At 46.5% G+C, this 13,726-nt stretch overlaps 1 protein-coding gene across 1 annotated transcript; it reads left to right on the top strand.

Annotated features, from left to right (window-relative positions):
- The first annotated feature begins 1,213 nt into the window (after nucleotides 1–1,213).
- Nucleotides 1,214–1,681, top strand: LOC149402633 (uncharacterized). The gene has a single exon (XM_089608467.1). The coding sequence runs from the start codon at nucleotides 1,214–1,216 to the stop codon at nucleotides 1,679–1,681; it is 468 nt and encodes a 155-aa protein (XP_089464593.1).
- The last annotated feature ends 12,045 nt before the right edge of the window (nucleotides 1,682–13,726 follow it).

Raw genomic sequence — 13,726 nt, 5'->3', positions numbered from 1 at the left:
GTGCCGGCGTCGTACTCACAAACCCCGATAGGGAAAAATTGAGGTATGCTTTGCGATTCGAGTTCAAGGCCTCCAACAACGAGGCGGAGTACGAGGCTCTGATCGTTGGCTTGGAGTTGGCAAACAAGCTAGATATCCGGAACCTGCGCATCCATTGCGACTCACAACTAATTGTTAACCAGGTGAAGGCCGACAACGCAGCCAAGGAGCCGAGCATGATCGCGTATCTGTCCAAGACTCAGAAGAACCTGGAAGCCCTGTCATGGTTCGAGATAGTCTACGTTCCTCGAGAGGCAAACATTGAGGCCGATGCCCTGGTGCGCCTTGGGTTAGGGATAGACGAAGAAGGAGAAGGCAATGTCCCAATAGAAGTGTTGACCCGACCCTACGTCTCGAGAAGCGACGTAGGGGTTATTGACAAAGTGCCACCCCCTTCATGGATGACGCCACTCGTGGAGTACCTCAAGCGAAGAGTCGTCCTTGAAAATAAGGAGAAAGCAAGAAAGCTGAAAAGCTTGGCGCCGAAGTACATGATGAGGGGGGACATCCTATTCAAGAGAGGGTACTCGATGCCCATTCTCTGATGCTTAACCGAGAATGGGCATCGAGCGCTCCACGAGGTGCACGAGGGGCTGTGTGGGAACCACGCCGTCGGACAGTCTTTGGCTCTGAAGATGCTAAGGCTTGGATACTTTTGGCCAACCTTGAAAAAGGACTCCCACGAGTGGGCCAAAAGGTGTGACAAATGCCAAAGATTCGCCCACATCCCGCGCCAGGCACCGGCTCCACTATGCCCGGTCGTTGTACCTCGACCCTTCGCAAAGTGGGGAATCAACTTTGCGAAACGGGTGGAAAGCAACTGCCTATGGCGCCGCGACAATACAATCACGCAATCGTAGCTATCGATTATTTCACGAAACGGGTGGAGGCAGAACCATTGGAAAAGATCACGGAGGCGAACACGATTAGTTTCATCTGGAAGAACATCGTCTGCCGCTTCGGGATCCCCGCATCGATCGTGACTGACAATGGAAAGCAACTCGACAATGCGCGTGTCCGCGATGTATGCGAACAGTTGGGCATCAGCAAGACCTTCTCCTCCCCCCGTCATCCTCAGGCCAACGGCCAAGTCGAAGCGGTCAACAAAACGATCAAGGAGAACCTAAAGAAGAAGCTAGAAGAAAGAAAGGGGGCATGGGCCGAGGAGCTACCCATGCTCTTGTGGGCGTACCGGACAACCGCGCGGAACACAACCGGCGAAACCCCGTTCGCGCTCGCATTCGGCATCAAGGCCGTGGTACCCCTCGAGACCAAACTCCTGACTTTCCGCATTGAAGAATTCGAAGAAACCGCCAATTACGAAGTAATGAGGCTCGAACTGGACCTCATAGATGAAAAGAGGGTAGACGCACTTATCCACCTAGCCGCACAAAAGAGGAAGGTCGAGAAGTATTACAACTCCAAGGTTAAGCTTCGGAAGTTTGCCGACGGAAGCCTCGTCCTCAGAAAGGTGTTTCAAAACACCAAGGTGCAAGGAGCGGGAGTCCTGGGACCCACTTGGGAAGGCCCGTATCGTGTGCACCGAGCCACATACGGTGGCACGTACGAGCTTGAGAACCTGGAACGGCTCGTGTTCACTCACCCGTGGAACGCCGAGCATATGAGGCAATACTACCTATAAAAACCCGCTCTCGACTCTTTATGCTTTTTTCGTTTATTTTCAATTTTGTTAAGTGACAATTTCAAGTTTGAATAAGGCCAATGGCCAAGGGGTGTAATTTTAATTTGTTTTGACACAATAATGGGATTACATTTCGCCTAAAAAGCTTTGTCATGCGTTGTTATAATTTCTAGTCTCCTCTACGAGTACACAAGAAACTCGGGGGGCTAACAGGTACACATCTTTTGTGCGACGCTCTCGCAGGATTCCACGCCTCGCACGCCGAAAGGTAGTGATGTTGTAATCGATCTAGGGTTTAAGAAAATAATTAACTCTTCGGGAAGCGGCGGAATTTTAAAAATTTTCTTATACAAGTAAAAACGGTTTTTACTAACCTAGACAAGTGCAAGTACATGTAATTAAAAACTAATATGAGCTAAGAAGTTTACTAACATTTCTTGAAGCTTGATCTTTTGAGAAGCTCTTAGAAATTTTCAACTCTCGTCTCGCCTCGCAGCACGTTTCTCTTTCTTTCCTCGGCACCTCGAGCAACCACGAAAGTTTCTATCACTAAATCACTCGAAATAAAGGAATTAGTGAGTGGGCACTTTTAAACACTACGACTTAAGAACAAGTCTTGAAGTCGCAGAGCTAAACACTAGGTCGAGTGAGGACCTAGGTGCCAAAACAAGAATAATCGAAAATAAACTAGAGAGAGAGAGAGAGGAATTTCGGCCACAAGTTCTAGAGAGAGTCTCTCAAATATCTTAAACTTGGATGAATGAAATGTGAGGAATGAGGCTCCTATTTATAGGAGGAGGATTACCTTCAAAAGATAGTTTCCTCTTTTCCTATTGCCTTGCACGTCCAACATGCCTCATGAAGGCTTAGGATTTGTTTCCTCATTTGATTTCCTCTTAGTTGGCCGAAAATGCACTTTCCTTCTTAAGGAAATTTGTTTCCTCTTTTTTCTTTTGGCAAGTATCTTCATACATCAATGCACAAAATAAACTCTCTTTCCCACTATGGCATGAACGGAATTCAGCCTTATTTTCCTTGGGTTGGACGAAATTTGAGCTTCTAGAAGGAGCTTCTAGATGTTTCTTCATTTGTTCATGACAACATAAGAAAAGCCCATTAAGAATTTTCAAGTAAAATTCTATGAAATGAAATTAATCCTCAAGGCCCAATAAACTATTAATGGCTAAGTTTTTTAAGTTTCATTTGTCATCAAATGACCTTGTCAAAAAAATTTATTGACATTCATTTCGTCCTATGTCCAAAAGGACAAAAATACCCTTTTGACTATTTTCGTTCTCGTTTTGACTTAGCTTCCAGTTTAACTATTCCTATCGATGTGATTCGTGACAGTGACCTCATGGACCCAAATGAACAAAGCTTGAGCTAAACACTTGGACTCAAAAGTTCATAAACCTTTTCCAAGTTTAGCTTAATGCCAACTGACTCCACTAAAGAGCTAACACTGAAAATCTCTCGGTTCAAATGAATTTATTTTCTACTCAAGAATTCACCTAATTATAATGAGCGGATCCACTGAATATTATCTATGCTACCCTTCATGAATGTCATCAGCTAGTCGGGATTTACTAAATTACCATTTTACCCTTCTAGCTGTTATTTCCTCAACTCCTTTGTCACTTGTGAATAAGTTAGAAACAATGTATTGACGAGGAGCTAGCAAGTCACATTGTTTCATCCAAAAGAGTCAGGACTCAATTTGGACACTGGCCAGTTCATTTATTCACACTCCAAGGAACAAAGCACGAGGTGACATACATTGCATTTCAGCAATCTTGTACATGAATTCCATATCTATGAGAACTTCACAAAGTTACTCATGACATTCTCACAACTTAGTACTTCACCAATAGGCCCTGTTCGGAATCACATAGTGAGTCCGAACTCTGACTTTCTCAAATGAGAATACTAAGCTGTGAAATGGCATGTCTCATTTCAGGATTAAGGTAAGCATGATGCAATTCATACATAGTGACTTCGAGACATAAGAGGTTAAATGGTTTATTCTTATCTTGTCTCTAGAAGTGCACTGGTCAATTCAGTACCTTCGGAAGATACCTAGAAGAACTATAGAGTCTCCAACTCTCAATGCCTCATAACCAGACATCATAGATTCTTCTAACAATCGTACTGAGGTCAATAGTCCTTTGACCCTAAGATTGCGAATATATCGTTTTAAGCAAACTACGAAGAGTTTGTTCATGCAAATCTACATTTGTCTCTTCGTAAGTTGTTAAGTTTGTTTATGGACTAAAAGACTAAGGTTTTATCATAAAGCTTCAAACAAAGAAAGAATGAATGAACGTTTCAACTTTATATTAATGAATAAGCAATTACAAGCAAGAGTCTTCGTAAGACTATATGACATCAAATGTACATAAATAGACACTACTACTCTTCTTGTGGGCACCATTGACAACAAGTGAGACGTCAACGGGTCGCATCTGCGCACCGGACCACTGATCCTAAGGTAGCAGTCAAAACCAAAAACATGACACGTGTACCGACAGGTACCGCGCTTGCTGGGAACTGCGCTTGCTTCAAGCCCGTCCTGGCGCATAACACCCACGCCAACATTTAGCGTACATGCCAGGAAAGAGGCATGCTAACCATCCAGCTCGTGCGCCGAGAGGCAGCGAGTCACTAGTGGATATCAAAGGCTCGCACCCGTGAGACGAAACTAGTCTAGCCAGCGTCCACGGGAAACTTCGCCACTAAGTATGGCACTAAGCCGTGCAGACTGGTTACGCTAGACATAGTAAACCGAGGGTCGTGAGACACGCACAAGCCGGGATGCGCGAATCGATTACGTTAAACATAGTAAATCAAGATAACAAGACGCATAATAAACCGGAAAAAGCTTTAATAAAAATAGTCAATGTTGCGGAAACAACCCAACAAAAGGAAAAAGAATGCGACCAATACCGGAAAGGAAAGCAACAAAGAAGACAAGCGCTAAACAAGTGCGCGGGAAACCGAAACAAGACCAACTACTCGGAACCAATATTGATATGCTCCTCATCAATCTCGGGTGGAGGGACGCCCGACCCGTCGGTGGCCTCTCCGTCAGGCGGGTAATTCGTAGACTGAGCGGCCTCCGCAAGAACTTGGGGCCAAGGGTCGTCCATCTGTGGCACGTCATCCAAGGGGGGAAACATGCCGTCGAAGAAAGAGAAGGTGGTTCCGCGAGATGCGTTCTCCTTCGCAGTTGCGTCGCGAACTCGCACGGCCGCGGCGTAACAAGCCTCCTCTAAAGCAATGTCCCAGTCATCCTCCAAGTCCGCCTTGGCCCGTACGGTGTCGTCCTTCTCTTCAATGAAGGCTTTCATCTCCACCAGTAAGGAGTCCCACTCCCACTCTGCCTTGACACGAGAGATCTCGCTCGCCGATAGTCGAGCGTGGACGATCTTCAACTCCTCATCTCGGCCTGAGAGTAGTGCTTGGAGTTTCCTCGTCTCCCCTAAGAAGGTGTCAGCCGACTGTTCCGCCTTCTCCCGAGACGCCTGATCAACCACCCGCAATGACCTCTCGGTGGCCAGCTCTGCACCTAGACGAGATACCTCCCCGCGGGCCCGCTTCGACTCATCCTCAAGTGCTCGAAACTCCTAGGCAGTTCGTACCCCTTCCGGGTTGGCGGCGTGGTCGGCCGCCGCGCTCTCCATGTCCGTCTTCATGATCTGCATCCGCCGCAACAAGTCTCGAAGAATGCGGTCGCCTCGCTCTTGATGTGCAAGCATCTGCAAGAGTGGGTGGCACATGCGCAATCGTGGTAAGTACGACGACTATATACAAATCAAATAACGATCGTACCTTCCGAGTGTCACTGATCTCGTTCTGGAAGTATTCGATGTCGCTTGTCATCAGGAGACCTTTGAAGTCTCTCAGAGGAGGTTTGAGGATTCTTTGGGAGCATTGGCCCCTCAACTCCGTCGCTTCTGCTAGAAGCATCGAGTCCATGCCATCTTGTGCCGCCGATGTGTGAGCGTGCTTCTGACAGGAGGGCGAGCTGAGAGAGACCGACGATGACGGTCGCTTGTTCGACGAGTTTGCCTCGTTCCTCGTCCACACAGGCAAGCCCCCACGGCGAGCCTCAACTCGAGAACGGGCCGCGGCCACGGCTACGGCAGTGGGTTACGCCCTATGCACTCTCGCACACGACCAATCTCGAACCATGGTACCTGTCATGAATGGGCATCAATCGATTAGAACAAGATAATAAACGTAAACGGCAGAGTAATGCGATTGCATAAAGAAAAGATATGGTTAGTACCCCCCACATCAGGGAGAGGGGCAGAAGAACCCCCTGCCTTAGACTCGAGGTCCACCGCGGCCTCCGCGCCAGGAATAAGGCGTCGGGGAACGTCATCACCAGGCACAAACCACCCGGTCGTGGCCATTAAGTCCAGACATTCAAAGAGCGACCCCTGTCGCCTCGAGTCTGGGACCACTTTGATCACGGCCACGAGCTCAGAATTTGATATCGTGAATGGTCGAGAAATCGGCCGCAAAGCCAAACACGAGAGGCGCTGACCCGAAGGTGGATTCGGATACCCATACCTAAGGATACCGATGCTTCGAGGAGACCTTGGTAATAATAGCGAGACGTTTTCGAGGGGTCGCTAGATAAAAGCCCGGTTTCTCGGGGACTCCGCGGACAACTACGAGATTTTGAATGTTGTCTGCAATGACGGCCCTCCTCTTTGCTCGATAGAGCATCATATGGCATGTCGCGATCACTCGATAGAAAGATGGAGACATCTGCGATGCGTGCACTCCCAGTCGGACCAACAACTCTTGACTTACTGGCTGGAAGGGCAACTGTAGCCCTCCGCAAAGGCTCGCCTCATGAATGGCGGCGTGCCCCTTTCGTGAGCGAGTTGGAAGATCATCAGGCAGCGGTCGCAAGATCGATATCAATTCTGGGATGCCGAATCGCTTCCTTAAACTTCGGAAGCTGGCGAGCAAGATCGATATCAAGGTCGTCGCAGATCGCCGACCCCCCGACCGAGAAGGCCAATGTTCGCGACTCCTGTTGGGCGGTCAACGTGAGCGTGGTGAGCGATAAGGCATGGCGACTCGACGACTCACCCGAGCACTCGACGTTGAGAACGGTCCTCGGATAGGAAAACTACTCGTGGAGATCGCCCGAATGAGCCAGACGGCCACTTGCGCGCCCGCTCGGCCTGGTAGGGCTTGCCCCCCGCATAACCGGCCCATCTGAGGCCCCCGCGCGCCCGTCCGGCCGAGTGGCGATTGCCTCCCCCGCGGTCGGCCCGACCGTGGGCTCTTCGCGCACATCTGACCTTCGAGCGGTCGGGCTGCCCTAGCCAAAGCCCGGCCCAAGTGGGCCTCCTTCGCACCCGCTGGGCTTTGGGCCGAACGGGCTCTCCTCTTGGTTTGCAATCGGCCCAGCCGCTCGGGCCAACCCTTGGTGGGTTGGGCCGTCCCCACATAAGCCCGGCGCAACAAGGGCTAGGGTTAGTATGGGGGCCAGGCTAGCCGCACCTCATGCCCGGCGCTGATCGGCCGGCACCGGCGCTCTCACGGACGATGCCCCCTGTTTCCGATGGCCCTCTACTGGCACGTACTTCCTCGGGGTAGGCCCATTGCCTAGGCCGCTCGGGCGTCCGTCATCTCCCGCCGCTTGCCGAACTACCCCACCCAGGCGGGTGGGGTCTCCCACGGCACCGAGACTAGCCCCAGTGTCGTCGGCATAGACCGACGGGCCATCTCCGGTGCCCACCTTGCTAGGCGCGACGTCTCCCGGGTCGCGCGCTCCACCGACGCTGCCCATGTGCAGCCAAACAGCCCTACACAGGCGGGTGGGGTCTCCGCCGATATCGAGACCTGCTCGAGCATCGCCGCCCAGGGCCGACACGCCATCTCCGACGCCCACCTCACCAGGCACGACGTCGACCGGGTCGCGCGCTCCGCCGGTGCTGCCCGTGCCAAACCCCCCCTGGCCGAGGGGGGTGTTCTCCGGCGTTGGCCCCAGCCCAGATGGCATCGCCCAGGCCGGCGCGCCTCCGTCTGCGCTCGCCTCACCGGGTCATGCGTCCCTCCGGCGCGTCCCAGGCACGGTCAAACACCCTCGCCTGGCCGATGGGGGTCTCTCCTGGCATCGGCCTCAGCCCAGTCGGCGCCGCCCGGGGTCGGCGCGCTACCTACGGTCCTGGCCTAACCTGATTGCTCTCATAGATATGTAATTCATGTACGAGATTTCTGAGATGCAATTTATTGTTGCAATCGATCTAGGGTTTAAGAAAAAGTTTAACGCTTCGGTAAGCGGCGGAAATTTAAAACTTTTCTTTTAACAAGTAAAATGTTTTTACAAATCTAGACAAAGAGCAAGCACATGTAAATATAAACTAATATGAGCATTAAAGATTACTAACCTTTTAGAAGCTTGAACGTTGAGAAGCTTGTGGAAAAAGGTTGCAACGTTTATCTCCCTCGCAGCACGTCTCTCTTCCTTTCCTCGTTAACTCGAGCAACCACGAAAGTTTCTATCAGTAAATCACTCAAGATGAAAAGGGATTAGTATGTGGGCACTTTTAAACACTACGAATTAAGAACGAGTCTTGAAGTCGAAGAGCTAAACACTAGGTCAAATGAGGACCTAGGTGTCAAAAACAAAAAACAAAATTGAATAGAGAGAGAGAGGAGAGGGGCGGCCAAGCTAGAGAGAGAAGCTCTCAATTTCTAAAACTTGGGATGAATGAAATATGTGGAATGAGGCTCCTATTTATAGGAGAGGTCTCACCTTCAATAATGTAGTTTCCTCTTCTATAGAATATCACATATTCATGAGCCAATTTCCCCTTTTATTTCAAGAGGCACACGGCCAAGACTTGCCATGCAAGTCCTTGGATTTGTTTCCTCTTTTATTTGCTTCTCCCTTGACTTCTCTTGGGCGCCCACATTGATTTCCTCTTAGGGGAAATTTGTTTCCTCTTTTTCTTTTGGCAAGTATCTTCATACATTCATGCACAAAATATTCTCTCTTTCTTTGGGTATGTTGGGCACCTATTTCAATTCTAGAAGGGGCTTCTAGAAGCTCCTTTATTTGTTCATTGCAACATGAAAAAAACCCATTAAGAATTTTCATTAAAATTCTTATGAAATTAAATTAATCCACAAGGCCCAATAAGACTAATATTGGCCGAGTGAAACATGTCATTAAATGACCTTGTCAAAAAATTTATTGACATTCATTTCATCCTATGTCTCAAAAGACAAAAATACCCTTTTGACATTTTTTGTAAAACTTATCTCGTTTTTGTTTTGACTTAGCTTCTAGTTTAACTATTCCTACTCGATGTGATTCATGACAGTGACCTCATGGACCCAAATGAACAAAGCTTGAGCTAAATACTTGGACTCAAAAGTTCACAAACCTTTTCCAAGTTTAGCTTAATGTCAACTGACTCCACTAAAGAGTTGACACTGAAAATCTCTCGGTTCAAATGAATTTATTTTCTACTCACGAATTCAACCAAATTATGATGAGCGGATCCACTGAATATTATCTATGTTTACCCTTCATGAATATCATCAGCTAGTCGGGATTTACGAAATTACCATTTTACCCTTCTAGCTGTTATTTCCTCAACTCCTTTGTCACTTGTTTCATCCAAAGGAGTCAAGACTCAATTCGGACACTAGCTAGTTCATTTATTCACATTACAAGGAACAAAGCATGAGGTGATATACATTGCATTTCAGCAATCTTGTACATGAATTCCATATCTATGAGAACTTCACAAAGTTACTCATGACATTATCACAACTTAGTATTTCACCAATAGGCCCTGTTCGAAATCACATAGTGAGTCCGAACTCTGACTTTCTCAAATGAGAATACGTAAGGTGTGAAATGACATGTCTCATTTCAGGATTAAGGTAAGCACGTGGCAATTCATACGTAGTGACTTCAAGACATAAGAGGTTAAATGGTTTGTTCTTATCTTGTCTCTAGAAGTGCACTGGTCAATTTAGTACCTTCGGAAGATACCTAAAAGAACTATAGAGTCTCCAACTCTCAACGCCTCATAACCAGACATCATAGATTCTTCTAACAATCATATTGAGGTCAATAGTCCTTTGAACCTTAGATTGCGAATATATCGTTTTAAGCAAACTACAAAGAGTTTGTTCATGCAAATCTACATTTGTCTCTTCGTAAGTTATTTAGTTTGTTTATGGACTAAAGACTAATGTTTTATCATAAAGCTTCAAACAGACAAGGAGGAATGAATGAACGTTTTAACTTTTTATTAATGAATAAGCAATTACAAGCAAGAGTCTTCATGAGACTTTATTACATCAAATGTACAATATAAAGACTACAACTCTTCTTGTGGGCACCATTGTCAACAAACTCCCACTTGACTCAAAGAAGATGTGTGTAGTCCTTCATGCCTAATCCCTCTCGATGTTGGTCGAAGACCTTGTTCGCTAGGGCCTTGGTGAATGGATCTGCCAGGTTGTCTACTGTTGAGATCTTCTTCACTTCCACGTCTCCGTGCTGCACGATCTCTCGAATCAAATGGTATTTCCTCTCAATATGCTTAGAGTGCTTATGGCTTCAAGGTTCCTTTGAGTTAGTGACAGCCCCACTATTATCACAATAAAGGGTCATGGGCTCGTCGACGTTTGGAACAACTTCCAAATACTTAAGGAATTTTTTTTAAGCCATACAGCCTCTTTGGATGCTTCACAAGCAGCCACATATTCCGCTTCCATTGTGGAGTCAGCAATGCAAGATTGCTTAATAATCCTCTACACGACAGCTCCACCATTAAGGATGAACACAGATCCCGAAGTGGATTTCCTGGAATCCTTGTCCGCTTGAAAATCGGAGTCTGTATATCCCGTCATAGTCAGGTCAGTACCTGAGTATGTAAGCATCAAGTTCCTAGTTCTTCGAAGATTTTTAAGAACATGCTTAACAGCAATCCAGTGCTCGGGTCCAGGGTTGGATTGGAAACGGCTAACTACGCCAACGGCGAAACAGATGTCAGGTCTAGTGCAAAGCATAGCATACATGAGGCTTCCTACGGAAGAGGCGTAAGGAATTTTCCTCATGTCTTCAATCTCTTGTGCAGTCTTGGGAGACTGGTCCTTAGAGAGTGAGACTCCATGCCTAAAGGGTGTTTGGCCCTTCTTGGAGTCTTGCATCGAGAAGTGATCAATTACCTTATCAATATAAGATGCTTGAGAGAGCGACAGTGTCCGGTTTTTCCTATCTTGAAAGATTTGGATCCCCTGAATGTACGCGGCTTCTCCTAGATCCTTCATATCGAATTACTTTGCCAGCCAGACCTTAACCTCAGATAACTTACACACGTCATTACCAATGAGTAATATATCATCGACATATAGTACTAGAAACACAACTTTGCCTTCGTGTATTAACTTGTAAACACAAGGCTCATCTATTGATTTTTCAAAGCCGAATCACTTCACAGTTTCATCGAATATAATATTCCATAACCTAGATGCTTGCTTTAATCCATAAATGGACTTAAGCAACTCACAAACCTTGGTCTCTTGACCTTCTTCCACGAAACCGTTTGGTTGAGCCATGTAATTGCGCTCGTCAAGATTGCCATTCAGGAAGGCTGTCTTGACATCCATTTTCCAGATCTCATAGTCGACAGCTGCAGCTATGGATAGGAGTATGCGGATGGATTTAAGCATCACAATTGGCGAGAAGGTTTCTACATAGTCAATCCCTTCTTTTTGGGTATAACCCTTCACCATAAGTCGTGTTTTGAACGTCACGACTCTCCCATCAGGACCCCTTTTCTTCTTGTATATCCACTTACACCCTACGGGTTTAATCCCTTCAGGAAGGTCTACAAGTTTCCAGACTTTGTTGACATACATCGAGTGCATCTCAACTTTCATGGCGTCAAGCCAAAGGTTTGATTCAGAACAAGCCATCGCTTGGCTATAGGAAACAGGATCATCCATATCAGAGATGGCTACGAGAGAGTCTCCATAAGACATGTACCTGTCAGGCTTTTGAGTAGCCCTTCCACTACGTCGAATTACTACTTGTCGAGATTCTGATGAGTTAGGTTGTGTTTCAGTTGGGGTAAGAACAGTTCTTACAAATGAGGTAGAAGCTTCCTCACCCAACTTTTCTTCAAGCACAATTTTGCTTCTAGGTTTTGCAACTTATCGTCCTCGGGACTATAGAAAGTAAATCCCTTGGTTTCCTTTGGATATCCAACGAACAGACACAATTCTGACCTACTAGCCAACCTGCTAGTCTTTTGCCTCAGCACGTGTGCGGGGCAACCCCAAGTTTTGATGCGTCCAAGATTCACTTTACAGCCAGTCCATCGTTCATAAGGAGTACCAGGAACCGTTTTGGATGGAACTTGGTTCATAATATAAGCGGCTGTTTCGAGGGCATATCCCCAAAAGGAAAGAGGGAGTGATGAGTAACTCATCATTGATCTAACCATCTCCAGAAGAGTTTGGTTTCTTCTCTCTGACACTCCGTTTTGTTGAGGTGTGCCAGGTGCGGTAAGCTGAGAAGCGATACCTTCTTCTTTAAGAAAGTCATCGAACTCTCCAGACATATACTCACCACCTCAATCAGATCGAAGGGTTTTGGTCACTTTGCCAGTTTGCTTTTCAACTAAAGCCCTAAAGACCTTAAATACGTTAACGGTCTCGGATTTGTGTTTGAGCAAATAGACAAACCCATATCGTGAGTAATCATCGGTGAAGATAACGAAGTATTCGTATCCTTCACGTGCCTGTTGGCTGAGCGGACCACATACATTAGAATGTATTAGTTCCAGCAACTCAGTGGCTCTTCGACCCTTATCGGAGAAAGGTCGCTTAGCCATTTTTCCTTCTATGCAGGATGCACAAGTAGGTAGTGAACCTATTGCAGAAGCTTGGAGTGGACCGTCCCTCACAAGTCTCTTAATCCTGTCTAGACTGATATGACCAAGTCTTAAGTGCCATAGGTATGTTGATTTTGTTAGATCGGAGGATTCAGAAAGTTTGATCCTCTTTGGCTCCCTAATTACATCATAATCTATTTCGGTGTCTAAGATGGAAGGTTGAGTGGGATAAATGTAAAAAAGACCATTCTTCATACATGCATCAGTGACAAAAGAATTAGAAAAAGAAATACGAATTCCATTCTTTATAAACTTTAAATAATAATCTTGCTCTAAAAGTTAAGCAACAGATATTAGGTTTTTCCCAAAGGAAGGAACATAATAAACATTATTCAAATTTAAAGTGCGATCTTCAAAAGATAGCGTCACGGATCCCACAGCCTTCGCAGACACCACGCTCCCATCACCCCGCTTGAAGCAGATGTCGCCATCCTCTAAGCTTTTGCTTTTCCTTAAACCAGTTAAGGAGCAGCAAATATGGTTAGTAGCAGCGGAGTCAATAATCCACGATGATACATTATCAGCTACTAAACAAGCTTCAGTAATAATTATAATACCTTTTACTTTAGTTTTGAGGTAGGCAGGACAGTTCCTACGCTAGTGACCAGGCTCATTGCAGTGGTGGCATTTATCGTTAGACTTATCCACCTTCGGAGCCTTTGGCGCCTTCTTCTTCGTTTGAACCATTGGTTGGTTCTTCTTCTCGGCCTTGCGAGGTCTCTTCTTAGATATAGAGGTTGAGGCAGTAGCATGTACCTCTCATAGAGCCCTCTTTTTCTTAGTGAGTGCCTCAGCGGTTTGAAGTTCCTTCATGAACTCGGTAACAGTGTACTCTAGCTTGTTCATGGAGTAATTCAGTTTAAAGGTATCAAAAGTTTCGGGGAGAGTTTCCAAGATCATATCTATTTTAGTCTCCACATCAATCTCAGATCCAAGGATCTCCATTTCGTTTAGATAGCTAATGATCAGCATCATATGATCTCTAACGGGAGTCCCAGCCTTCATGCGACAGTTCATAAACTGTCGGACCGTTTGTTGCCTAGCTTGACGTCCTTGCCCTCCAAACATCTCATGGAGATTGTACAGCATATCGGTGGCA

The sequence above is a fragment of the Urtica dioica genome, chromosome 3, assembly GCF_054948205.1.
Source record: "Urtica dioica subsp. dioica isolate 48M chromosome 3, U.dioica_male_clone48M_v1_H2, whole genome shotgun sequence".
Classification (NCBI taxonomy): Eukaryota; Viridiplantae; Streptophyta; class Magnoliopsida; order Rosales; family Urticaceae; genus Urtica; species Urtica dioica.
Note: the sequence above shows the minus strand (reverse complement) of the source record. Positions and strands in the feature narration are given on the sequence as shown.